General features: G+C 37.0%; 1 protein-coding gene and 1 long non-coding RNA gene across 9 annotated transcripts in view; one reads left to right on the forward strand and one right to left on the reverse strand.

Moving 5' to 3' along the window:
- LOC138923286 (uncharacterized) overlaps positions 1–1,999 on the forward strand; it is a 116,859-nt gene extending 114,860 nt beyond the window's left edge. Inside the window, exon 7 of the long non-coding RNA XR_011436717.1 lies at positions 1,876–1,999. This is a non-coding gene — a long non-coding RNA (uncharacterized lncRNA). The remainder of the gene's footprint in view (positions 1–1,875) is intronic.
- Positions 1,298–25,789, reverse strand: part of TMEM144 (transmembrane protein 144) — an 85,852-nt gene continuing 61,360 nt past the window's right edge. For 5 of the 8 annotated variants that reach the window (XM_070261452.1, XM_070261451.1, XM_070261453.1 and 2 more), the window contains one exon: positions 15,288–16,086. In XM_070261452.1, the coding sequence (XP_070117553.1) occupies positions 15,967–16,086 (120 nt within the window). In that variant the 3' untranslated portion in view covers positions 15,288–15,966. Of the gene's footprint in view, positions 1,401–13,948; positions 14,119–15,287; positions 16,087–25,789 lie in introns of those variants that run through there. The other 3 variants (XR_011436711.1, XR_011436710.1, XR_011436712.1) reach the window with 3 other exon arrangements.

The following is a 25,789-nucleotide window of genomic DNA, read 5'->3' on the forward strand; positions in this document are numbered from 1 at the left end:
TCCTCACGTTAAGATTTGCAGATGAAGTGGAGATGCATCTTTATTCAATAACTCACAAACTCTTAATCTCTTTTGAATGAAATGTAAAGGAACCCACCCCCAAGGTCAACATCAAGATATGACTTGGCCTCCTCTCAAGCTGGTTGGTTTACAGTGTAACATTTCACCTACTTAATCCACATTTTCTTCTCCATTGTTCTTCTCTGTTCACGTCTAATCAATAGCTAGTTAATTTCAATGACAGTTTTACTAATCTTGCTTACCAATAATTTTAGTCTTTTTCTGTATTTTGGAAACATTTGCTATTTTTTTTCTTAATTCTACCTCAATCTTCTAAACTTCGGAATAAGAAGCATTGCGGGGAAAGGGAGTTAGTTTAAGCTTTGCTTTCTTGCTTCTTTGATTGATTGCAATTGAGGTGATTTATAGATTAATTTAAAAAATTTAAATTAGGATAACTTCAACTCAACATATAAAAGATCTGAAGACAATATACCCACCTTAAAAAAAAACTGAAGAGAGCTGAACACAAAATTCTGATAGCTATACCCCATTTTTTTGAAAATCTGATGAAAATCAAAATAAATCATGTTTGTTCTTTCTAATATCTATTTTTAGACCATATTAAATAAATAAAAATTTATGGAAATAAAACAATTGATGAGAATGTTTAAAATGGGAAAATATAGCAACTGCACACACTGTTATTGACAAAACATTTAAGATGTCAAATTATTACTGAAGTAATACAAAGGATTTGTAAAGAATTTGGCCTTAGAACAATGAAAAGGAGTAACATGCATTGTTCTAAAAGCCAAAAATTCAGCAGGATTTTAAGGATATTTTTGAAAACATTAAAGTTTAAAATGTAGCCTGTCTTTCAGCCTTATTCCTCCCCCCAAATAGTTGGCATATATTTGTCTCTAATTTCTAGCCAGAGGACAATTGCTTGTCTTCAGACTTTGCCCCAGCTTCTACGTAATTATTGCCAAACATAATGAAGCCCAGCTCATTATCCATAATGTATTCTACTCTTTGTCAAGTGTTCCCATAGTGTATTGATAGTTTTATTGGCCTGTCTAAATGTTGACATACAGCTTGCTTTTCACTCAAATTACTGAGAATAAAATTTTTAAAATATAAGACTTCTTTCCACCTAACAGTGTCTTTTCTAACACTCTGCAAACATTAGAGCTACTTCTGTGAACAGTTTAGTATTTATCATCAGTGATGTTTTTGCAGAAACCAAATTACTTGGATCGGTTTGGTTATGTTAAAAAACAAAATTCAACTGAGTAAACTCAAAGGTCTAATTGGCTTTATTAAATGATTCATGAATCAGGCAGCATTCCATCAGGAAGTAGAAAGGAGCTCCCAGGGGCTTTACACGATGGCAGGAGCTGGGAGGGATAAGAAAGTTATTAGCATAAGGAAAGAAAGGGTTGTTTCAGGAGGCAAGGTCACCTTCCTTAGGGGGAGGGCAGAGGGGTTTTATTATGCAAATTACCTCACTAGTGCAGATCAAGAAATTTCAGACTGATTGGTTTAAAATGTCACTCCTGGGAGAGGCTAAAACTGCAATTAGGTTAGGTATGAAGTCTTGGTGGGGCTTAGCACAAGTGACTCCATTTTGGGCTTGTTTCTTTTTCACAGTTCTAATCATACAAAGTTAAAAGGAAAATAATCTTTTATATTACACTAAAAATCATATACTTCGCCGAAGTGAGCACTACACATTGTAGTGAATTTTAGATCAGTAGGCCACATTTCTAAACAAAAAGAGAGAAGTATAGGAAAGTATCATAAGGAAATATTGGGTAATAGTCTCTCCAATGTCCAATTACTTCTAAATTAAAGCTATACTAATTCTTTCAGACCAATGCAATGCTCTGAATCAAGATTCAGCAATTGGTGGCTCTGAATATCAGCAGAGAAGTGCTTTTCTCTGTCATCAACTGTCAGGACTCAGGAAGAGAAAAGAAAGAGAGATAATATATACGCCTATAATCAAGAACAGTAGGTGGTGGAGGTAAGAAAAAAAGAATATAAAACCTAGAGGAGTTGGTTAGAATGTTACTGAAATTGCCTAAGAGGCCACAGAGAGGCGTGAATGGCATTGGCTTCTTGTCTTCAAATGAGTTGATACTTTTCTAGCATGCAACGATTAATGTATTTCTATATGTGTCTAATAGTGTCTGCAAGTATTTTTGCCATAGGTAAAAATACAAATGCTGAAAAAATATGCATTTTCATTTTTCAAAAATCAACACATTTATTAAACATCTATTATATTCTGTTAACCACAAAATGCATAAGAAGGACGGTCCCTGTCCTGAAAGTCTCCTAGTCTAGAAGTCTGTCATCTTCGCACACAACTAATCCATACTGTGGGTAAGTACCAGATAGGTGGAGGGAATGAAGCGTTGCTGGAAGGACAATTAATTCCCTCTGTAGAGCCTGGGGAGCGTTTTCTTCAGAAAAAATATTCTATTTGCAATTGTCCTTGAAGACTGAATTGAATTATGCCAAATAGAAAGGAAACTCCAGGCCAAAGCAGCAGCCATAATAATAGTCTGTTGGTGTTGAAATATTGTTTTCTTTTCCTTTCATATACTCTAAACCAAGGTTCCAAATTCAAATGCCCACAGAATCTTCAAGGTAGCATAACCAGGGACACCTACCCAAAGAATTTAAAAGTTTCGTTAAATTATACTTTGAAAAGAACATTATATCCGTACAATAAATGGAAAACTGTTATCATGTGTCATAAATAGAAAGTAACAGTAAAAATAAACATAAAGAAAACAAAAACAATTTAAGTAAATTTTATCTTCAAATAAAACAATAAAATGTAAATAACACTAAATCTAATCAATTTATAAAATGCATGCTAGAATAAGAATGGACTTATTTAAACTCTCACTAATAAAAGGCTATTCAGCTTAATGTTTCTTAATTTCACAGGAGAATTATACTCAACTCCGTTAGACAATTCCAGGTTTTAAAAATATTAACTAGCACAGAGAATCTAGGCTCACATTACAACCAAATTAAAATTCTTCGATGATTTTTATTTAAAAATTTTTGTTTCAAGAAGCTTGCTGAAGAGTGGTCCATAATGCAATATTCTGAAATTATCAATTTATTTGCTGCTGCTTTTTTTTTTTTTTGAGGAAGATTAGCCCTGAGCTAACATCTGCTGCCAATCCCCCTCCTTTTGCTGAGGAAGACTGGCACGGAGCTAACATCTGTGCCCATCTTCCTCTACTTTATGTGTGGGATGCCTACCACAGCATGGCTTGCCAAACTCTGTGTACGTTCACACCTGGGATCTGAACTGGCGAAACCCGGGCCACCGAAGCAGAACATGCGCACTTAACCACTGCGCCACCAGGCCGGCCCCTGAAATTATCAATTTATTTGGTAATGTCCTGAAAGATGATAGAAAAAATTTTACCATTCTACTCACTGCTGCCTTCCGAGTAAGGAAAAAATTTATAAAGATCTTTTATTGTCTTTTTAGTATTTCTTTATAATATTCAAAATGTTTTTAAGCAGTTCCTTATAGTTATTCATGACCAGCTCATTTAAAAACCAGAAAGAATCCACCAGAACATCATGAGGAAGTGTCCATAGTTCCTATTTTTTATCATCACATTCACTTTGTACTGCTCATAGGAAATTGACGCACTCTAAATTTTGGTTGGTCAACAGTGAAAATAGTTCTCCAAAATCTGTTGCTAGACCACGGAAGTCCCAATCGAGCTTGTGACCTCTCAAGTGGAATGTTTTGCCCAGAAAATCTTGAATGTCTTGATACTTCAGCAGATCAGTGAGGACTTTCTGTGCAAAAAGCCAGGAAGGAACAATGCTGTGTGTAGATACTGCCCATAACTATAAAAAGTAGAGGCCTATGTACAAACACGATTGGCAATTCTAATAACACTATAAAGAAACTAAATATTTTTCTTACAATTTCATGGCTATTTGGGTGGTGAGGGCTATCCGTTATGGACTAGGCTAAGCAGCTTTGGTTTCCAGTGAAAAAGCTTGTATGTGTGAATCAAGCCTCATTTTATTGTGGTTTTAGTATTATTTTCTATATACTATTCTACTTTCAAATAGTCGTGGTCAAAAGTTCAATTACTGAAAATTGCACATGTTCACATAGTATGAATAAGGAGTATTACCACAATATATATTACCATTTTATATGTCTACTTGTATTTATATTATTTGTCTGTCTATTCATCTATGATCTATATTTTTAATATCTACATTTATTTATATTATGCATTTCTGGATCAAAGTAGATTATTATTACTTAGAGCAATAACTGCATCAAAACCCTTTGTACTAATTCTTTCCCTTTCTATGGCAACGTGGTAAGAGCTGGATGGGCAACCACATGTGCAAAGGAATTTTTTTCATTACAGGAAGGGAACCTCAAAATTAGGAATCTGAGAGCTTATATAGGAGAAGGCCATCTACCCCGTCTCTCTGGAGAGACAAAGAGAAACCCAATCTTCCTAATGTAAACCAATTCCATTGGAGAAGAAAAGGGAAAGGTATCTAGGCTCTTGCCCATTAGAATAGAAATAAATACCTCCAGAGGGGAGATTAGTATTTCAGAGTTTATAATCGAGTCTTCATATATATATATATATGTTATTTATATGGAAATAAATGAAAGATTGGCATTTTGGCATTTTTTCCAGAGAATCATAGAATGTTAAGTCTCTCTAGTTGTTTAGAAATTACCTTTGCTTACAAATAGCCTCAAGGGTTGCGCAGGTTGGGAGAACAGAGCCTCATCACGCCTCCTAATGAGTATTCTCCAATAACCATGCATGAAGAAGGACTTCATATTTCTGTCGGCGTGCATGGTTTCTTCTTTGCTGATTCTGATTTCCACTCAGGTCACATCTGTTTGCCACCCATTACTAGTGTGCTTGATTTAAACTGTGCAGATTTGGTCACACTCTGTTTTCTGTACCCTGGTCTAGTGTGTTCTGTCCAGTGACTGAGACATTCGCACCTAGAGTATTTGCACCTTGAGTATTGTACCTTGAGTAGTTCTGGTCTAGTGTGTTCCGTCCAGTGCCTGAGGCACTCGCACCTTGAGTATTTGCAGTAGGAGACTGAAGGCTACTCAGTCATGAGCTCTCCAAGCTACTTTCAAAGATCTCACTTCTTTTTTTGAGGCTTATCCCTCTGCTGATAAGTCCGCTGTCTTCTGTTCACAGAGTTTCTTGCCTCGATACCAGCCATTGGGTTTCTCATTAATTAATTAATACATCAAAGGCTAAAAGAAGAAAATGTTCTCGCTTATAAGACTGAAAAAGTTCAAAGGCATGGTTTGTGTGTAGGAGCAGGTGGCAAATGCGGTTAAAGCAGCTGCAGAGGTGGGTGCAAGTGATAATGGAGACCATTATTAGCTACAGTTTGGGAGAACGTTTCCAGAGAAAATGCTAAGTATTTTTTACCTGTGACTTTGAAATTTAAAAAATGCCTTTCTCTTTGTGCTTCAGTCTTTTCCACAGCCCGCTCTTCTTTTCTCTTTTTCATATAAGTGGTGAAGGAGAAGAACGAAACTATTAAATGAATATTATGAATATAACTAATCTGATTTCACTCCTGCCGCTCCTTCAAAACAAAACTCCTTTGAAACTGCTCTTCCTCACATTCCTAATCCTGCAATCAGCGAAACTCTTTCAGTATGCTCTCAACACGGAGGAGGTTTGTCTGATAGGCTGCCTGAACAGCCAGCTGCAAGGCAATTTGGGTAGATTTAGTGGTAATTAACATCAGTTGAGAGAATATAATGAGATTGTAGACAGAATTTGACTTTTCTTTCTTTGACGTAAAGTAGGGGTATAGGTGAAGATGAACCCATGGGGAGGGAAAAATCAATACGTTAACATTTATCAAATACTTACTAAATGCCAGGTAATATGAGGTAGGTTATTTTAGCCAAAGCTTGACCATGACACTGAGGAATGCACCAAAAACTATGAAGGAAGAGAAATAGGACTGCCTTCTGAGAACTAACCTACAAAATCAAATGTTTTTCCAAAAAGGGGTCTTAGGCCTGCAAGACTTGGTTATAAAATAATTGAACGTTAATATGCCTTTTTTATATATTATATCAATCTAAAGGGAAGCTGATTAGTAATGGAGGCTTAGAGAAAGACAGAAAGTGGAGGCAAATGTTGAGAATGCCCATCCAAGTATGAATCAGCAAGCTTCCAGACTGGCTGGAGTATTACGGAATATTATATTGTGAGGGATCAGAATTGGCCACCCCAAAATGTATCTCTTTGGCTTTATTATTTTTAAGAACAAAAGACTCTGAAAGAAACTTTTACCTCTCCCCAAATGAATAAAAGAATTTTAAAGAGAAGGGCCTGTTCCAGGAAGCAGCTAATTCCATGAGATAACTGTAATGTAATCTAAAACGTGTTTCTCGGGTCACATTGTTTGTTGTTGGCCCACTTACATTTCCATCTCCATGTAAATTGCCTTCTACCCCCTTGAAGTCCCAAACCACCACCCTCAACATCCTGCTTTGTCTTTAGCTGAAGATGGTATTTAAGCTGGCAGCTCGGCCATTTTGGTGAGTTATCCAGGTTCCTGGGTTTCTCTCATGTATACACGTTATAAAGCTTTGTTTGACTTTCTCCTGTTATTCTGTCTCATTTGAATTCAATTCTCATAGCCCAGCCAGAAGGACCTAGAGAGGGTAGAGGAATTCTCTTCCTCCCCTACAATGTCAATATGACAAAGATGGCTATAGGAGAGGAAAGACTTGTCCTCTATCTGCTTAAATTCTGTGGCTGAGCCTTAGAATTTAGCTGACGAAAGACATTAATAGGAGAAAAGCATGCAAATTTTATCTGATGTTAATACTTTTACATACACAATGAGGCTCTCACATATCAAAAATGAAGACCCAGAGAAAGTTTTTATACCATTTTAACAAAAAACATGTGGAGATGTGACAACATGATGGAAAAAGTGGGTTGTGCTAGGACAGTAAATTGTGGGAAAGTGACTAGGAAATATACAGGAGAAACTAATAGAAGAGAAGGATCATTTTGGCAGATTTGTTTGTACAGATTCATCTTGGTGTCAACTCTCCATCTCCAGCGATAAGAATGTTTTTCTCTTCTTGGTACAGGGAGGGCACGTTTCTCACAGGAAATTTATGTCCCGCTTTTAGGTAGAAAAGAGAAGATCAGAGGGCCCTTCCTGCATATGCTGTTTCTCAATTGCCTTAGGCTCAAAAGAATCACTATTCCAAAGTGGCATATTTTGGGGTGGTATGTTCTGATCCCTCTCATAGCCATACGGTGAAGAAAGATACATCCAGTTATGTCATACACCCAAATCAAATAACTAACTTGCCTTGTTCTGATTCCTCACTCAGCAGGAAGCTTCTGCTCAGTTGGCTTTCCATGTAGCTCACTATCAGGGACAGGATGTAGCAGAGTGGTTCACGTGATAGAGAGCTCTCATTAAAATGAATGTACAACAATTTGTTCTTGTCTTTTCTGTGTTTTGATAGCTCGATTCAGAATTGCTGAGGCCAGTCTACTATGGGGTCCCCACGATTTTTAATTTCTGAGCTTTCAGGATTGAAGTCCAGAGCCCAACTGGTAGAATCACTGAGATCAATGGCACTTGTGGACACCTGATGGGGCAGCTAGCACAAGCATTGACCTGGTGACACCCTCTTTACTTATTCATTTATATTTAATTTTTTATTGAGGTAACATTGGTTTATAACATTATATAAATTTCAGGTGTACATGATTATATTTTGACTTCTCTGTAGACCACATTGTGTTCACCACCAAAAGTCTAGTTGCCATTTGTCACCGTATAAATGTGCCCTTTTTCCCCTTCCACCCTCCGCCTCAGCTACAGAAGTTCAAGGAGTGAATTAAATTTTCTTTTATTCATTCTTTTATTCATTCATTCCTTGAACTTCTATAGGTATTATTTTTCCATTTTACAAATGAAGAGGAAACTGAATCTTAGAAGGCATAATATTCCAAAGTTTACTCAGACAAGTGGCTCTGCTAGAATCTAACCCAGGTCTAAAAAAATTCCACAGCCTGTGCTTCTCAGTCACTACATTGTACCCTTTCATGAGCCTAATGAGGTATCTCGAAGCAGTAAGCAGCCCAAAGTCACTACAAATTATTATTCCATGTGGCCAGCTTTGTCACACATGATTGTTGACCCTTCATCTAGAATAAGAAAACCTCAGTTGCTATATATTATAAAACAAACAAATAAAAGTAAATATCCATCAGAGAAAATAGAATATATAAAAATCCTAAACAATATAAACACAAGTGCTATGATTTCATGTGTGTTAAGCAGCAAAGATATACTCTTAGAATATTAATTTGACTACTTACGCTTACATTTTCTAGGGTAATAAAGTAAGTAAAGCCTTTCTCTTAAGTATACTTGATTAGAGCAATTAGAACATAATAATGAGCAGTTAACATTATAGCACGTTAGTTTACATCATAATTCTTTCGTGTTATCTCCCTTGTTCCTGTAAATAACTATGTGCTGGGTAGGGCTGGCATTTTTTAATTTTCATTTTACATTGTGAAAACTGAGTTTTAGATTGTCAGAAATGGTTCTCAGACCCTTTAAAAAATCCTGGATGTGCATTCTGGCACAAGGCAGTCAGAAAAAATTGTTTTGCATTCTGACAGGTACATTATCTTTCTTCTATTGTGACTTTGACATGCTTCTGACATTACTTCATTATCCTAGCTGTCATTGCTTTTTGCTTTGTCCCTGCAACCTGATTAACCCTATCTGGGATTTGGCCTTTTTCTGAATTCATCCTTGTTGTAATGACTGCTGATACCATTTTGTCTTCTGCACTCCCAGCTTAAGCACTCATCCTCTGCCTCTTTGTGTGACAAGTCTCTGGAACTTTGTCATTCCCACTTCTGTTGTCTTCAGTACTCTGGCAAATAGCATGTTTTCATAATAGCTGAAGAAACCAAGGCTCAGAGAGGTTAATTAAATTATCTAGTACTACACTACTAGTAGGTGTCAGGATTGGAATTTTAATTTTTGCCTCTCTGACATCAAACTGTATATTCTTCCTATTAGCTGTACTACAAATTATAGTTATGTTCAAAGTCTTGAACGTGAGTATCTGCACGATGCTTTGTATTAATTCTAATAATGATGCTCCAGAGCCCAAGATAAACCTCACCTGTGACTTTTCCATGTTAAAGACAGAGAACAGTGGAGTTTAGTAAATTGTCAAAACGAGACTCTAAAGTGGACCCAAGGATCATTTACATTCTTACTTCTTGTTCCCCATCGACTAGTTGTTCCATCAACTAGAAGTCAGAATATCATCACAACGCGGATTATTTTAAAATTTACCTAACACAGTTGAATGAAGAACATGTCGCAGAGGCAGTCCCGCTCCTAAAGGAAGGTGTGATTACAGTGAAACAAGCTGTTTGCAAATAAGTCATGTTAATTTCCCCTGACACTTTAATATTTCCTTTTGTAAATCATTTAAATTTTGAAAATGTTAGCAGTACCACTTTTGCAATTATATATTAAAGAAAAGTAGATATCTCTTCAAATATTTGTTCCACTCAAAACACGTTTGATCCCATCTGAGAACTTTGATTCCCTTTGTGATTGGCTTCCTATTGAGTCAAATTAGTGTAGATTAATTTTGTGCTTTGGAAAACTATAGATTAAAGTGTCAGTGAATACATTATTCTAATCACTAAACACACATTTCACAGAAGAAAGGCCACAGCTTTAATAAAACAATGCCTTGAGAGTAATGCTTTTAAATGTTTAACAAACACAACTTTCATAAATCACGCAGAGCAAAATTCCTGAGCAGGGCAGCTAACACAATGCCCGCTTCTAACTGCCTCACCCAGGAGAACTAAACAAGGCCATTCTTTGGCCAAGCTTGGAAGTCTTTTAGATTTGTTTTTTGTGAAGACAAAGACTTTAGGAAATGATTTGATGGCCAGCTCTGCTCCTGTGCTGGTTGACTGCCTTTCTTGTAGTGAGTTTTCTCATTCATAAACAATTCTCACTTTTAGCTGGGGGTTTGATGGTAAGCCTCTTAATTCTAAGTTGTGAAATAAAAGGTTTGCCCTTTATTAAAGGCATTTCAGGCAATAGTGTATTGTATTTGATTTTATTAAGTACAATAGATGTTATGTACCCATAGTGATTATATACCAACAGGTAAGTTAAAGCAGTGGTTAAAAGCACGGATTCTGGAGGGAGACTAGCTGGGCGTGAATTCTGTCTGGCACTTATTAACCGTATGTCCCTAGGCAAGCTACCTCTTTGTGCCTCAGTTGTTTAATCTGTAAAATGGAGAAACTGACAGTACCTATGTTGTAGGTTTATTGTCACAATTGTGTATTAACATGTGAAAAGCATTTGGGACATAAATTGGTACATGGTAAGCACTCAAAAAGTGTTAGTTACTGTTATAGATGAATATGCTAGGTTAACATGGACACTTGAATTGAAAAATCAACAAAAACGTATTGAGTACGTACTAGATATACTAAGCTGGCCTCACACTATGTAGTTTGCCCCTCAATCTTGTTTGTTTCCCTCTTGCTTATGGATTTAGTAGGCCAAGGATGAAGCCTAGGCTGACCCATTCCCTAAGATGAGTAAATTGCTTGGAACTGTGATGTCAAATACGACAATGACTAGCCACACGTGGCTATTAAAATTAAAATTTATATTAATTGACATGGAATAAAATTTAAAAATTCAGTTCCTCAGTCACACTAGCCATGTTTCGAGTGCTCAATAGCCACATTTGGCTGGTGTCTACCATACTGAATGCTGCAGATACAGAATATTTCCTATTTTGCAGAAAGTTCTATTGCCTAGTGCCGATGGAGAGTTTGGTAGTGTTATCTCTTTTGCTCCGTCTTAACATATAGCAAATATAAACACCTTCTAACTTACCAATGAGATGCATTCTGCAAGTTCATTTGCAAATTGGTGGGAACTTTGAATAAAACTCCCTATGGACCAATTATATTAAGATTGTGGCAACATAAGGCATTTGAAGAGACAAACGACTAACAAACATAAGAAAATGTTCAAGCTTATTAGAAATGGAAATTATAACAATGAGCTTAGTTTTGATTATCCAACTGGAAAGATTAAAATAGTGGTCAGGTACAATGCTGTTAAGTGTGTATTGAGGCAAATTCTTGTGGCTCTTTGGTCAAACTTATCTGTAAAACAATTTGGCAATACATATTAAAAGTCCTAAAATTGTTTGCACTCTTTAGCCCTGTAATTCCCCTTCTAGGACTTTAATATAAGAAGATAATCAGAGATGCCTCTAAGATTCAGTACAAAGGTGCCCATGACAGCATTAAGTATAGTAACGCTTAGAAACAACCCAAATGTCTTACAACAGGGACAGGGTTAGGTCAATTATGACTTTGATATATTGGAACACTGTATATCCATTAAAATGTTTTTTGTAGCATGTTTTACAATGTAGGAAATACGTAGAAATAAATGAAAAAATGATATTTAATACTGCCTAATATAATTAAATAACTACAATATCCTTAGGACACACTTGAAAAGAAACTAAAATATTAATAGTGGTAATCTAAGTTTTATGAGATGGTGTGTGATTTCTTTTGTATATTCTTTATGCTTTCAAGTTGTTTACAGTGTGCATGTATTCCTTCTATCATCAAGAAAAAAAAAGAGTATATCAAAACTATTTCCTACAGATTGTTGATAGTGAATCCTGATTTGCTAAGGCTTACTAGTTGGCCCGATGTAATTATCAAGAGTCCCCTTTTTAATTCTCAAAAGTATCCCAGTTCATGTGATAAATAATACGGTCACCATAAGAATAAGTGATTCTTTATTGAAGTAGGGAAGATATACATCATCTCACCTGCTTCTTTTCATATTGGCTTAGCTCAGTACATTCAATATTTCCCCAGGCCGATCATATCAACAGTATTTCTTTGGCTCTGATGGTTGGTCTCTCAGAGAAACTCTAGCTCTAATCTCCCCATACAGTTAACTCACTGACAATCTATTACTAGGAGTCTAGAGATAGCTCACATTTGCTCAAAGACAGTTCTCTTTGCCCTTTTAATTATTGCAGTAAGTTGTATTAGTGAGAAAATAATTGATGCCCCTCTCTACTGAACCAATTCCAGGCACCTCTCTACTCACCTGTCCCTGCGGAATAAATATACTGTTTTCCCTACTGATATCAGGGCTGGCCACGACACTGGCACTGACCAGTGAAAGGTGAATGGGAGTGAAAGTGATGCTATCACTTTAGAACAGAAGTTTTAAGCACCAGCGCCTTGCTCTTCTTTCTCACTTTCATTCTGCCCCAAGAACAGAACGTTCCACATAGAAGATGCCCCTTCAGCTGTGGTCCTCGAATGAAGAGGCTGTGGAACAAAGCCACCCCAAACCTCAAAGCAAGACAGAGACTTTTTTGAGTAAGCCACTGTGATTTTGGGATTATTTGGCAATACAGCATAACCTAGCCTAAAGTGAATGATAGTTTTCGGTATTTTTCATTTTCTTTCTCTTCTATACCGGCTCTCTCTCGTGGTCAGCCTCTGATGCCATGAAAGGCACATATGGTTTTGAAAAGCCATTGATATGCTGGATCAGCTGATGCTGCAACACTGGAAATTGCTATAACAATGCAAATGTCTTGCCTCATATCTTCTGAGCCTGAAGCAGTGCTGTTGTAAAAGCTGAGCTGTAGTGGATGCATGCTGTTTTTGTCTGATGTGCCTCCTCCCTCCTTTGCGAAGTGGCCTTCCTTTCCTTCAATCATGTTGTTCTGTTGGAGGTGCCACTCATGGATTCCTGCCTCCTCACACGGGAGTCAACACGTGACCTATGCCCACTCATTCACGGTATTCCATTCCCCTAGGTCCAGTGATTGCCTCAAGGGGGACATGTGGCTAAAGTCTTCTCTTTGGGGACTCTTCAGTTTCTAGCTGATGTAGAAGATGCTTTTCTTACTAGCTGTTGGAGCTAGAACGGCAGGTAGCTGGAGCTGCTCGTGAAGTTTTACTACCATGTGGAGATTGCCTATATGTGGGCAGGGAGGGTAAAACCAAGCCAGGATAAGTGCAGCTGAAAGAGAATCATAGAAAATTTAGGGGGACAGAGTGGAAAGGAGTAAGATGGCAGGAGAGAGGGAGAAAGAGAGACAGAGCATCCACCAATTCTGAACTGAGTCATTCCTGAATACCACTCCACTTACTCTCTTCTTATTTATATAAACCAAGACATTTCTATTTCTCTCAAGCTGGTTTGTGTTGTGTTTTTGTTTCTTGAAATCAAAAGAGACCTAAATAATACATGAACCGTGCTGGGCAAAGCCACGCAGAAGCTATAGTGTTGCTGCACATTTGCCAGTATCATTGACTCTACAAATGCCACAGAGCCTGTGCTTTGTTCAGCTGTAAAGTTGGGGACTATCCTGCTCCCCTCAGCTTTGTGTGGCACAGGTTCCAGAGAAGAGCTGCCCCTCCAGCATCTGACTGGGATTTTAATAGAAAGACTCTTCGTTCTTACTTGGCCCCTTCTCTCCTTCAGGTTCAAGCATATGACTAGAGGAACCAGATCAGAAGATGACTTGAGGGACAAGCTCCGTGTAGTATCCAATCCCAAACTCCCAAGCTATTAATCATAGCTCTTTTCCTTTTTAATTTTTAGCTAATCCCTTTTGAACAGGACACTCATATTTCCTATTTTGTATTTTTCTTTCTCAAAGAGGGGCCTCATATTATTACCTTTACAGCTTCAACCAACAATCCTTTCTTAGGAAGAGTGAGAAACAGAGTGAGGGTAGCCACAGGGAAAGAAGGAAACATTTGCCACAGAAAAGCAAAGTGCAGAAATGTCAGCTTTATTTCATCTGATCTAGACTCTTAATCCAGAGAAGCAGGCTGCTGAACAAAGTCAGAAAAACAAAGAGAATAATACCAGATGAAGAACTATGAGCTACACGCTTTCTCTCTGAGCCATGTCCATCTTGTGCTAGGGTATCTTCTCCCTCTGAAGGAGAAACAACAGAAGATGAAAGGAGATAACCCACTGGGACAGGAACACAGTAGACTTTAGGATTCTGAAAGTGATTACTGGAATTAAAACCATAGCTTACTAGCTCCAGCCTCTCTCCCACAATATTCTTGAGCTAACTGCATATTCAAATATAACAGCCTCGTTAACAATATGATATTCAGACAGGTTCAACATGAGACCTTTCCTTAGATGTTACAGAACAGCAGAAAAGAAGCACGGCAAGTAAATGGCAAATGAAAAATTCACATAAGTGCAGTGATTTCTCCTATATGCAAGGGAATTAGACAATTCTTGGTTTCTAAATATCATTTCCCAGTAAAAGGAACTAGTCTTTTTGAGAAACGATTGATAAAGGTTTGGGTGAGAGGAGGAACCAGGTGAGTGAATGTACTAGAAAGCAAGGAAGTGCACAAAGACTGATGGAGGCATTGAGGGGCTCCTACTTCCCAACTTTGAGGAATTTAAATATCTAAAACAATGTTTACATGGATTTTACCACATGGAACAACAACAACAAAAAGTTTCCAAGTCCGTAGACAAGGAGAAAGGGAGGGAGAGGGATGGTTTATTTTTACAGAGGAAGGCTCGATCAAAAATGTGCAATTCAGGGGACCGGCCCCGTGGCCGAGTGGTTAAGTTCGTGCACTCTGCTTTGGCAGCCCAGGATTTCGCCAGTTCGGATCCAGGGCACGGACATGGCATCGCTCATCAGGCCATGCTGAGGCGGCATCCCACATGCCACAACTAGAAGGACCCACAACTAAAAATACACAGCCATGTACTGGGGGCCTTTGGGGAGAAAAAGGAAAACTAAAATCTTTAAAAATTATATATATATATATATATACAATTAAAATGGGGCTGGCCCCATGGCCCAGAGATTAAGTTCTTGCACTCTGCTTCAGGGGCCAGGCGTTTTGCTGGTTCAGATCCTAGGCACGGACATGACACCGTTCATCAAGCCACACTGAGGTGGCATCCCACATAGCACAACCAGAGGGACCCACAACTAGAATATACAACTATGTACTGGGGGGGGCTTTGGGAAGGAAAAAAAAAAGGAAGATTGGCAGCAGTTGTTAGCTCAGGTGGCAATCTTCAAAAAAAATAAATGCTATTAATGACAAAATTACAAAATCACCTTTTTTGCAATCACTGATATAATAATTTATTCAGGCAGGGATCATCGTCATTGCTCTAGCCATTGGGTGAAAGTTAGTTGTTGAATTGAATATTTATATATTCTCAAAGTATTTTTTTAATAATGTACAAATCTAACGAGGACCACCTTAATCAAATGATTAAACTCAGCATCCCTCTTGACATGACACGATGAGAAATATACAATGTTAACTACTTTATCCTGAGAAAAATGTCTAAACTCAACCTATTCGTAAGGAAATATTCAAACAAATCAAAATTATAAGATATTTTATAAGACAACAGTCCCAGATTCTTTAATAAAAAAAAGTCATTATCATTTGAGACAAAAAAATTAGGAAAGGGAACAGATATGAATAAAAAGACACTAAAGAAACATGATAACTAAATTCAATGTGTGAGTCTTGAATCAATTCTGGATCAAAAAAGTGGTAAGCAGCTACAAAGGACATTATTTTAGCAATCCGGGTAATTTAAATATATCAGATATCTATTGCTATGCAACAAACCCAACCCCAGTGGCTTAAAAAATAATCTATTGTTTCTCAGGCTTCTATGGACTGGTTGGGTGGTTCTTCTGTTGATGTCGCCTGTACTCACTTGAGCAGCTGCAGGGACCGCTGGATGGCTGGGCGCCTCCTTTCACATGCTCTGTTATTCTCAAGGAGGCCAGTCTGGGCTTCCTCTGGTACAGCGGCCTTCCAGGAGGGCAGGACACCAAGTGCATAGGCTTATCTGGTCTCTGCTTGCCGCAGGTTCCCTTGTTGATGTTTCATGACTCTGGAGAGTGGGATGAGAGGTTCATAGGGGCCATTAATGGGATAATCAACCACAGATATATATTAGACAATAGTTTTGGATCAATGTTAAATATTTTGGATGTGTTAATAATACTGTGGTCATGAAGGACAATATCTAATCTTAAGCAGTAAAGGCTGAAGCAGTTAAAGGTAATGTAATGTAATGACTTAAGTCATGATTGGTGGAATTTGCTTTCAGGTACTTTAGGGAGAAAGGAAGGCGGGAGGGAGGGAAGAGAGGGAGAGAGAGAGGAGCAAAGAGAGCAAAGTGTTAACAATTATTAGAGTTAGATGAGAGTATACAGGTGTTTATATTACCATCCTTTCAAATTTTCAAACCTGGGTTTGTTGTACAAATTTTCAATAGGTTTGAAACTTTGCAAAATAAAACTTGGTGGAGTTTAAAAGAACCCCTGGTGACCTTGTAAAAAGCAAGCCCACCCCTTTTCGACCTTTGAGATCCTACACTCAGTAGGTCTCAGATCTGCTTGTGTAACAAAGACTAAGGTGACTCTATGAGTCCATGGTCCATACTTTTAGAAACACTACACTACACTAGAAAAACTAAAATGGGCAAATACACCTTCTAAATTACAAGGAGGACAGAAGGTCAGAAAATACAGATTATATAGAGAGAGAGATGGAAAAAATGGAAGTTATTAAAAATGAAAAGATAACAAAATAAGATGGAAGAATGAAAACCAAATACAGTGTTTATAAGGATAGCTATAAATAGAATAAACTCATTTGTTAAATAAAAAGACTCTTACATTGGATCAAAAAGCAAAACTCAGTTATGTGCTGCTTACAAGCAACTCATGAAAAGTTAAGTGAAAAAAAGGCATTCAAAAGACAAAGGGTGGATTTTATAAAGAAAAATTTTACCTTCTGTAATGAAGATATAACTGGAATAAATCTTTCTGAACTAAGTAATATAACATGAGAATTCAAGAAGTAAACCCACAGTAAATACAAAAGGAAATTAATAGAAAAACAATACTTTCAGGAAACATTAATGGACAGATTAAATTAAAAAATAAATATTTGGTTTAAAGGGTGTGAAAAAGACAATATAAGGTTGATTTAATACGTACATGCTGAATTTAATAACCTGAGAACAGTCATGGCATCTTATTTTCAAGCTTCCATTAATTTACAATTTACAATTGTAAATTGTAATTTACAGTCATTTATAGAATCGATTCTATCTTAGTGCATAAAAACTGCTTCAATAAATTTTAATAAATACAAAGAATATAGATTACATTAATTATATGAAAAACAAAAATTATAAAAATAAAATTTAAAAACTTTAGCCACCTGGAAATTTTTAAATGCTATCTTCATTATTCTTGTGTCAAGTAGGATATTGAAACAGTGCAGAATATCTAGAAAAATGAAAATTAAAACTATAGATATCAAAACTTGTGTGACTTGTCTACAACTATATTCACAGAAAAATTAATAGACTTAAGTACTTAGAAAAAGAAATAGAATAAAACATTGAATTAATAATTTAACTCAGACTAAAAATAAGGAGGATTTAAATGATTGAAATACAAAAGTTAGATAAACAGTAGAATTGATAAATAAAACCAAGAATTAGTACTTTAAAACAATAATAATAAAATAGAAAAACACTCAGTAGCACAACCAAAACACTAAAAAAATGTGCAAGGATATTGAGTGCTCTTGAATAGGAAGAGTTAATATTTGAAAGATGTCAATTGTCCCTGAAGCAAATTTACAAATTCAGGGGCTGGCCTCGTGGTGCAGCAGTTAAGTTTGCATGCTCCGCTTTGGCAGCCCAGGGTTTGCCAGTTCAGATCCCGGATGTGGACCTACACACCACTTATCAAGTCATGCCTTGGCAGACATCCCACATATAAAACAGAGGAAGATGGGCACTGATATTAGCTCAGGACCAATCTTCCTAAGGAAAAAAAAAAAAGAAAAATAAGAGGATTGGCAGCAGATATTAACTCAGGGCTAATCTTCCTCAAAAAAAAAAAAATTACAAATTCAGATGCTATCCAATCAAAATACCAACAGATGTGTTGTTGCTGTTGTGTTTGTTTGCTTCAAACTTGATAGACTTAATCTAAATTCATCTTGAAAAGTAAACATTTAAGAATAGCCTGGAATAACATGAAAGAGAAGAGTAATAATAGTGGGCAAGCTAAATAATTTTAAGATACATCATTAAGACACAGTAATTACGATCCTATGGTTCTGGTACAAAAAATGATTCTGTAATCCAGAGATCGATTCAAGTGCCTACAGGAATCTGGCATACATTTAAAACATTTCAGACACTGAAGAAAAGCAGAATTATTCAACAAATAGTACTGGAATAGCTTACGAGGTGTTTGAAAAAAGAATATAGGTAAATCTTCGCTCCTTACTCTAAAATTAACTCCATATGGATTAAAAATTTAAACATAAAACATAAAAGTAAAAGTGTTAGAAAAAATAATAGAGATTAAAAAAATTATTATTGAGAGTGTGACCAAAGTCTGTTAAAGGGAACATTGGATACACTTCACCATATAAGGATTAAATGTATGATAATCATCAACAAAAACAAAATAAAAAGTAAGCTGGGAAAAATATTTACCAAAAATTACACCACAGGCAAAGGGGTTAATTCCTTTAATATACAAAGGGATCCTATGAATTATAATTTTAAATCCCAAAACTTCATAGAAAAAATTGTCAAGAGATATGCAAAAGAAGAAAAGTCATAAGAAAGGCAATACACGTAGAAACCAATTGATCCATTCTGCTCACAAACTCACACACACTTAGACACACTTACATGCTTAGATGCCGGTTTTTTTTTTTTTTTTAAAGATTTTTTTTATTTTTTCCTTTTTCTCCCCAAAGCCCCCCAGTACATAGTTGTATATTCTTCGTTGTGGGTCCTTCTAGCTGTGGCATGTGGGACGCTGCCTCAGCGTGGCCTGACGAGCAGTGCCATGTCCGCGCCCAGGATTCGAACCAACGAAACACTGGGCCGCTTGCAGCGGAGCGCGCGAACTTAACCCCTCGGCCACGGGGCCAGCCCCTAGATGCCGTTTTAATCACATCACATTGGGAGATAATTAAGAAACTAATAAACATTATTTTGGCAAGTATGGAGAATCTAGTAGCAGGGTGAAAATTTAGTCACAACTTTGGCAGAGCTTTATGGCAATATCTACCAAAATTTAAAATGTGTATCTATCTCGTAATGCAATAATTGAACTAGGAATATGCCTTGTAAACATGTACACATAAGTGCATAAAAATACATATGCAAAGTTATTAATGGCAGCATTTTATTTATTTATTAACATACAGCAAATACCCTAAAGACCTCATGTGTATGTGTGTGTAAGAGAGAAATTGAGAGATTGGGAGAGAATGAATCAAGGTGCTATTTAATTTTCAGTGTTTTCATTGTTTTTAAAACAAACTTGTTTTATTGATAAACAAATCAACCTACTTAAACAAAATCTATGTCCATTCCAGGGAGAATTTAGATGGACATCCTAAGCTACACTTAAAAAAAGAACCACATTTAAATTCGGGCCGAGTGGTTAGGTTCACGCGCTGTGCTTCTGTGGCCCAGGGTTTCTCGGGTTCAAATCCTGGGCGCCGACATGGCACTGCTCATTAAGCCATGCTTGGGCGGCATCCCACATGCCACAACTGGAAGGACCCACAACTAGAAATATACAGCTATGTACTGGGGGCCTTTGGGGAGGAAAAAGGAAAAAAATAAAATCTTTAAAAAAAAAAAAAAGAGAACCAGAATCTTGTTCTTTAAAGAACTTTTTAATGTAGTTTTAAACTCCGAGCGACATGAATAGCAATTTATGTTGATTAGCTTCTCTCTCTCTTGGGCAAGTAAACTGCGTAAGAATGCACCATTTTGGCCCTGCTGGATATCCCAGAGCCTTTTCTGAAAAGCTTGCCTGAATGAACAGTAAGTCAAACAGTTGGGGCTGCAGAACCCAGTAAAAATCACACAAGAGCTTAGGAAAATTACGTTTTCTTCCTTTGATTTATGATCTTGAAACATTTTTTCAGGAGGATAAATCAATCCCGCAAAGCATCGAAGTTAAGCAATAATTAGACATTTAGAATTTTTGCAACAGCCATAGAAAAGAGATCCACATGTACATAAAATAGCGCAGCATGGAGAGAGAGCCTGGTTTCTGCCAAAAAACCCCTCCTACATCAAAGTGCCCATACCAAGTTGCCGTCCCAAATTCCCCTCCCAATAAAATGCACAAAAATCTATTGGAATACATTGTGAGATTTAGTTTGATAGATATTTTTGTAACACATATTTAAGAAATATGTCACATTTCCATATTAAAGTTGATGGTTTTATTACCAAGACAACACATATAAGTGCTTTTAAATTTCACCTGAGGGTCTCAATAGAAAGCCTCACAATGAAGATAAGTGAAGAGACAGGACTCTAAATGATTTTTGTTGTGTAAATGAAGATTCCGGAAAATATTTCAGCTTATGATTCGAGCATGTTAGACGTGTCCAACTTTCCTATCTCCGTGGAATTTGTTTCACGGTAATTTTCCACTAGGCATTTCAGAGCTAAAATAAACATCAGGCTCGTTTGCTGCCCCACTTTGACGTCAACCATTACCTTAGTGAAACATCATTCTGAACCCAGGAAACAGGAACTGAGGACCCAGCTTTCTCAAGCCAGTCTACCAGTGCTGGTAAAACCCTTGGAATCCATATTCAGAGTCCATCCAATTATAGCAAATGATTACTTCATAGCCTACTGGGAAAACATTCCAGGCTCTCGGTTCCAAAAAGTTCTTCAAAAATAACAGGGCAAACAGTCCCAGGTCTCTGTGACCTACGATGTCTAGTGAAGCCGAAGAATTATTAGAACATCTTAGAGAAACCTGAGGCCATTCGACCCAATGATTTAGTAATGATGTCTCTGTCATTGGGTCAGAGAATAACGTGGTCACTAGTTAGCATTTATTCAGTAACATTCACCAGAGCTGGTAGCACTGGCTGTGAGAATTTTGTCCTGAATATTCTAAAGCAACACAGTCTTCTGTTTAAATAACTATAAAAAGGGATTTATTTTCTGATGTGTTCAACTTCTAGGAAATTAAAACGATAAGCTCCACATAATAAAGTCAAAAAGTAATGAATACCCAATGACTAAAAAGCAGATGTCAGATTGGGAAGTAGACTGATACAAATGAGATGTTAGATAGATAATAGTTTTCTCTCTTAGTTCAGATTTTAAAAGTCTATAAATAGCAAAGTATAGTCATTTCAGAGGAAAGATACAGAGTGGGGGAAAAGAGAGAAAGCCCAAACTTTAAAAAGTTTACATTTTTTTTTTAGCATAAAGACTATCGTAATTAAACCTACACTGGCCTCTGGTGGTCAAATTTGTAAATGTATTTATACAGATACATTGAATGAATGATTATTTAATATACATCACCAACTAAAGGTTAGGCAACCAGATACCTCACTTTGACTGTTGCATTTTAACCAACTCACCCGACTGCATTTCCTCTAATTATTAAAGTTGAATAACTCCTCTTTGGAGAGGTCCCCATTCTTTGAAACTTTTCAACTTACTGCAGGGGCCATCAGCAGTAAGTTGTATCAGATGATCCTACTTATATACTTGGGATTTGGGTATTCATGCTTGTTACAACTTACGCAGAAATAACAGGAAAGCATATTTTTCTGGATTTCTTATATTGAATTTTAAGAAATTTCTTACACTACTGAATTATTTAATGCCTGATATTATCATACATGTTAAAATGAAAATTTTAGGAACACAGACATATTACCATTATAGAATATCAGGATTTATTTAGTTTTTTTTTTTTAGGAAGATTAGCCCTCAGCTAACATCTGCTGCCTATCCTCCTCTTTTTGCTGAGGAAGACTGACCCCTGAGCTAACATCCGTGCCCATCTTCCTGTACTTTATATGTGGGACGCCTGCCACAGCATGGCTTGCCAAGCGGTGCCATGTCCTCTCGGGATCCGAACTGGCGAACCTCGGGCCACCAAAGTGAAATGTACGTACTTAACAGCTGTGCCACCAGGCTGGCCCTTAGAATCTAGCAACCATTCCCAGTGCTTTTGGGGGCTTACTGTGTGTAAACGTTACACACATCTTACAGTACTGATCCTTAAGAGAAAAAAGGATCTGTAATTCATTACAGCTTTAAGAAATAGAACATTTTTATTCCAAGTTTACTTGGAATAATTTTTCTATCTAGAGAAAATCGAAGCCTGCATTCAAGCAAGGTTTTCTTGGTTGTGTAGTTTTAACATCATCTTGGATAATTTTACAGGGGAGCCAATAGAATTTCTTTTCACTAATGTACACCTTGAGGCTCAAAAAATAATGCAGAAAAATGTATAAATAATTTTATTTGACTCCTCTTTTTATTCTAATCATAAAACATCCTTTTAACTAGGGGAGATATGACAGAAATTATGTTTTACTTTTGTTCTTCCTCATAATTAGAGGATTTAACATGGTTTTCTGTTATACTTTATAGTTTTTATCTACCATATTAATTGGATGTGAGCTATTATTAAAAGACAGTGAAATTGTAAATTGCCTTGAATTTTAACATCTTAATTTTTTCTCAAATAAATTGTGTCTTTCAATGTGAAAACTAAACACCAAATGAGGCCTTTAGGATTTGGTTTGTTTTAATTCATTCAGTAAACACATCTTGTGTATGTATTTCATAAAAATATTGTGTTGGCTCCCTGAATCAGTGAGGGGAAACTACAGCGATAAATCAGAAATGTGCCTTGAGATTAAGATGCTTGTAGCTTTGAGGAGAGACGAGAAGCATCTGTGATAACGAGAGTAGAAGGTGGAAGGTGAGGAAATGGGTAAGTACTGGAGGAGAAGTTTGAGATGGGAGGGCAGATGAGGTAAAGTTTCAGCAAAGAAATGACATCCAAGGGACTAGCCAGGTGGCGCAGTGGTTAAGTTTGCATGTTCTGCTTCGGCAGCCCAGGATTCGCTGGTTCGGATCCCAGGTGCAGACCTAGCACCGCTGGCAGGCCATGCTGTGGCAGGCATCCCACGTATAAAGTAGAGGAAGATGGGCACAGAGGTTAGCTCAGGGCCAGGAAGATGGGCATGGATGTTAGCTCAGGGCCAGTCTTCCTCAGCAAAAAGGAGGAGGATTGGCAGTAGTTAGCTCAGGGCTAATCTTCTTCTTCTTCAAAAAAACAAATGACATCCGAGCTGGGTACATAACCTGAAATATATGCTTCTTTTGAGGAGTTTGGCAGATGATAAGCTAGAAAGAGGAGCATATATATTTTTTTTAGAGTACATGCAAATCAAGAAAAAAATTACATTTTAATAGATTAGAGGATAATAAAATAAAATGTCAATTCATTGAAAATTGCAACTGAAAAATGTTAAAACAAGGCAAATTAAATGAATGACATGCTATTTTTAGTCTACTGTATATTAACTTTTTAAAAGTGTTTTAAACTTTTTATTAGGGAAAATTTCAAACATTTATGATTGTGCAAATGATAGTATAACGAATCCTAAGTGCCATCAAACAGCTCCACGTTACCAGTGAATGTCTGAGTTTGATCACTAAAAGCCCCACCCACTTCACTCCACCCCTGGATCATTCTGTAACAAGTCCCAGACATCATTTCATTTCATTCATAAGTAGCTCAGTTTGAATTTCTAAAAAATAAGGACTCTGTAAATAAAATATCATTGTCAAACCTAAACATATTTAGAGATAACTTCTTGTTTAGCCAGTTTTCAAATTTCCAATTGTTTATTGTTGAAATCAGGATTGAAATAAGGTCCAGATAGTGCTTTTGGTCCACATCTCAAAAGATGTTTTCAATCTATAGACCCTTCTCTTTCTCTCATGTATGTACACCTACACACACATATGTGTATATATATATATGCAGCTAAATACCCAATATCTAATATATGTACACAAATATATGTGTATACACACACACACATTTGTTGAAGGAACCAGGTCATCATTTGTCCTGCAGTTTCCCACACTCGGTATTTTGCTGATTTTATCCCTGTGGTGTAAAGGACACAATCCTCTTTTCCCTAGTTTGTGTATATTGGTAATTAGAGAGTGTTAGAAGGGATATCTGAGGAATGGAGTTTGTGTCAGGTGTCTTTTGGGGGAGGGTTAAGGAAGTGAGGCTTCGCTCTGGATTGGACGCTGTCAGAAAGTGAGGGTAATTCTATGATCTGGTGTCTTTCTAAATCTAGGAGGCAGGATGACTAGAGAATGGCTCAAGCTGTACTTGGTAAAGCAGCAGCAGTCACTCATCTCAGCCACGAGAGGTATTTTGTGGTTTGGACAGTATTTATGGTTTGTCAGGTCACAGGGGGGCCTTGTCTAATGTCGATGTTCTGTGAAATTTTCTGTTCAACAGGAGAACACCAAAGGCCGAGCTGAGTACCAAGCCAGCTCCTGGATATCAGGGCTGCTTTTTTCAATATTCACCTACCTCGATCCAGCAATTCAACTCCTCAGTAGATGCCTAAGAAGAATGAATGCACATCCATATCCACAAATAGGCTTATACAGGAACGTTCATAGTAGCTGAAAACTGGAAATAATCTCATGTCTATGAACAGGAGAATGGATAAACAAATTGTGGCATAGTCATCAAACACAATGGAATATTACTCATTAATAAAAAGGAACGAACTATTGACACATACAACAAAATATTTGAGTCTCAAAAACATTATGTAGAGAGAAAAAAGCCAAACACTAAAGAAACATATTGGGTGATTTCATTATTTGTATTGTAAGGACAAGCAAAATTTGTGACAAGAGAAATAAGAACAGTGTGCCTGGAGCGGTTCGGGTGTGTGGTGGGCTGGGGTAGGTGGTGAGAACTGGGAAATTGACTGCGAAGAGTCTTGAGGGAAATTTCTTGGGTGACGGTAGCAATGCTTTAAACTTGATTTGTGCGATGATAACACAAATGTATAACTGAAAATTTCTCAAAGTGTGCATTTATTGTATGTAAATTGTGCTCAGTAAAGACAACGTAATATTCAATTAAAAAATTTCTATTTGGGGGGCTATTATTGTTGTCTCCCAACATCCATTCTAACCTTCACTTATTGTGTAGCAGCTGTGAAATTTGGGAGACAAAGATCACACATACCATGAGCTTTGGACCTAAGCCAATAGCAGAAAGCTCATCTTCCTTATTTCAATAATTCTGGGAAGATATAATCAAAATGGTTTGAGAAAGCAGTCTTCCGTTTCCCAGATGTGACCACAGATGTGCCCTAATTGCTTCTAAGGGAAACCAGAATGACTCTGAATCTGAGATCTGGAAAAGGAGTACTTCGATTGGACAGCACTGGGTCACGTGCTTACTTTAGCAGCCTCTGGGAGAAGGAAGATGGAGCATGAAGATAGTTCTAAACAAACCAAACTCGCACAGAGTAGAATGGGCTCCAAGTAGAATGGCTCTCTACAGAAAAGACAGGAGTTTCTAACTAAAAGGAAGGGCCAGATGCACCCTCTCCCCCGCAAACAGGGACCATACAAATATGCTATGTTGTACTTGGGAATGATGCTGTCAAAATATGTTGATAGACATGAAAATATGTCCACAATATATTCA

The sequence above is a fragment of the Equus caballus genome, chromosome 2 (genome assembly GCF_041296265.1).
Source record: "Equus caballus isolate H_3958 breed thoroughbred chromosome 2, TB-T2T, whole genome shotgun sequence".
Taxonomy (NCBI): Eukaryota; Metazoa; Chordata; class Mammalia; order Perissodactyla; family Equidae; genus Equus; species Equus caballus.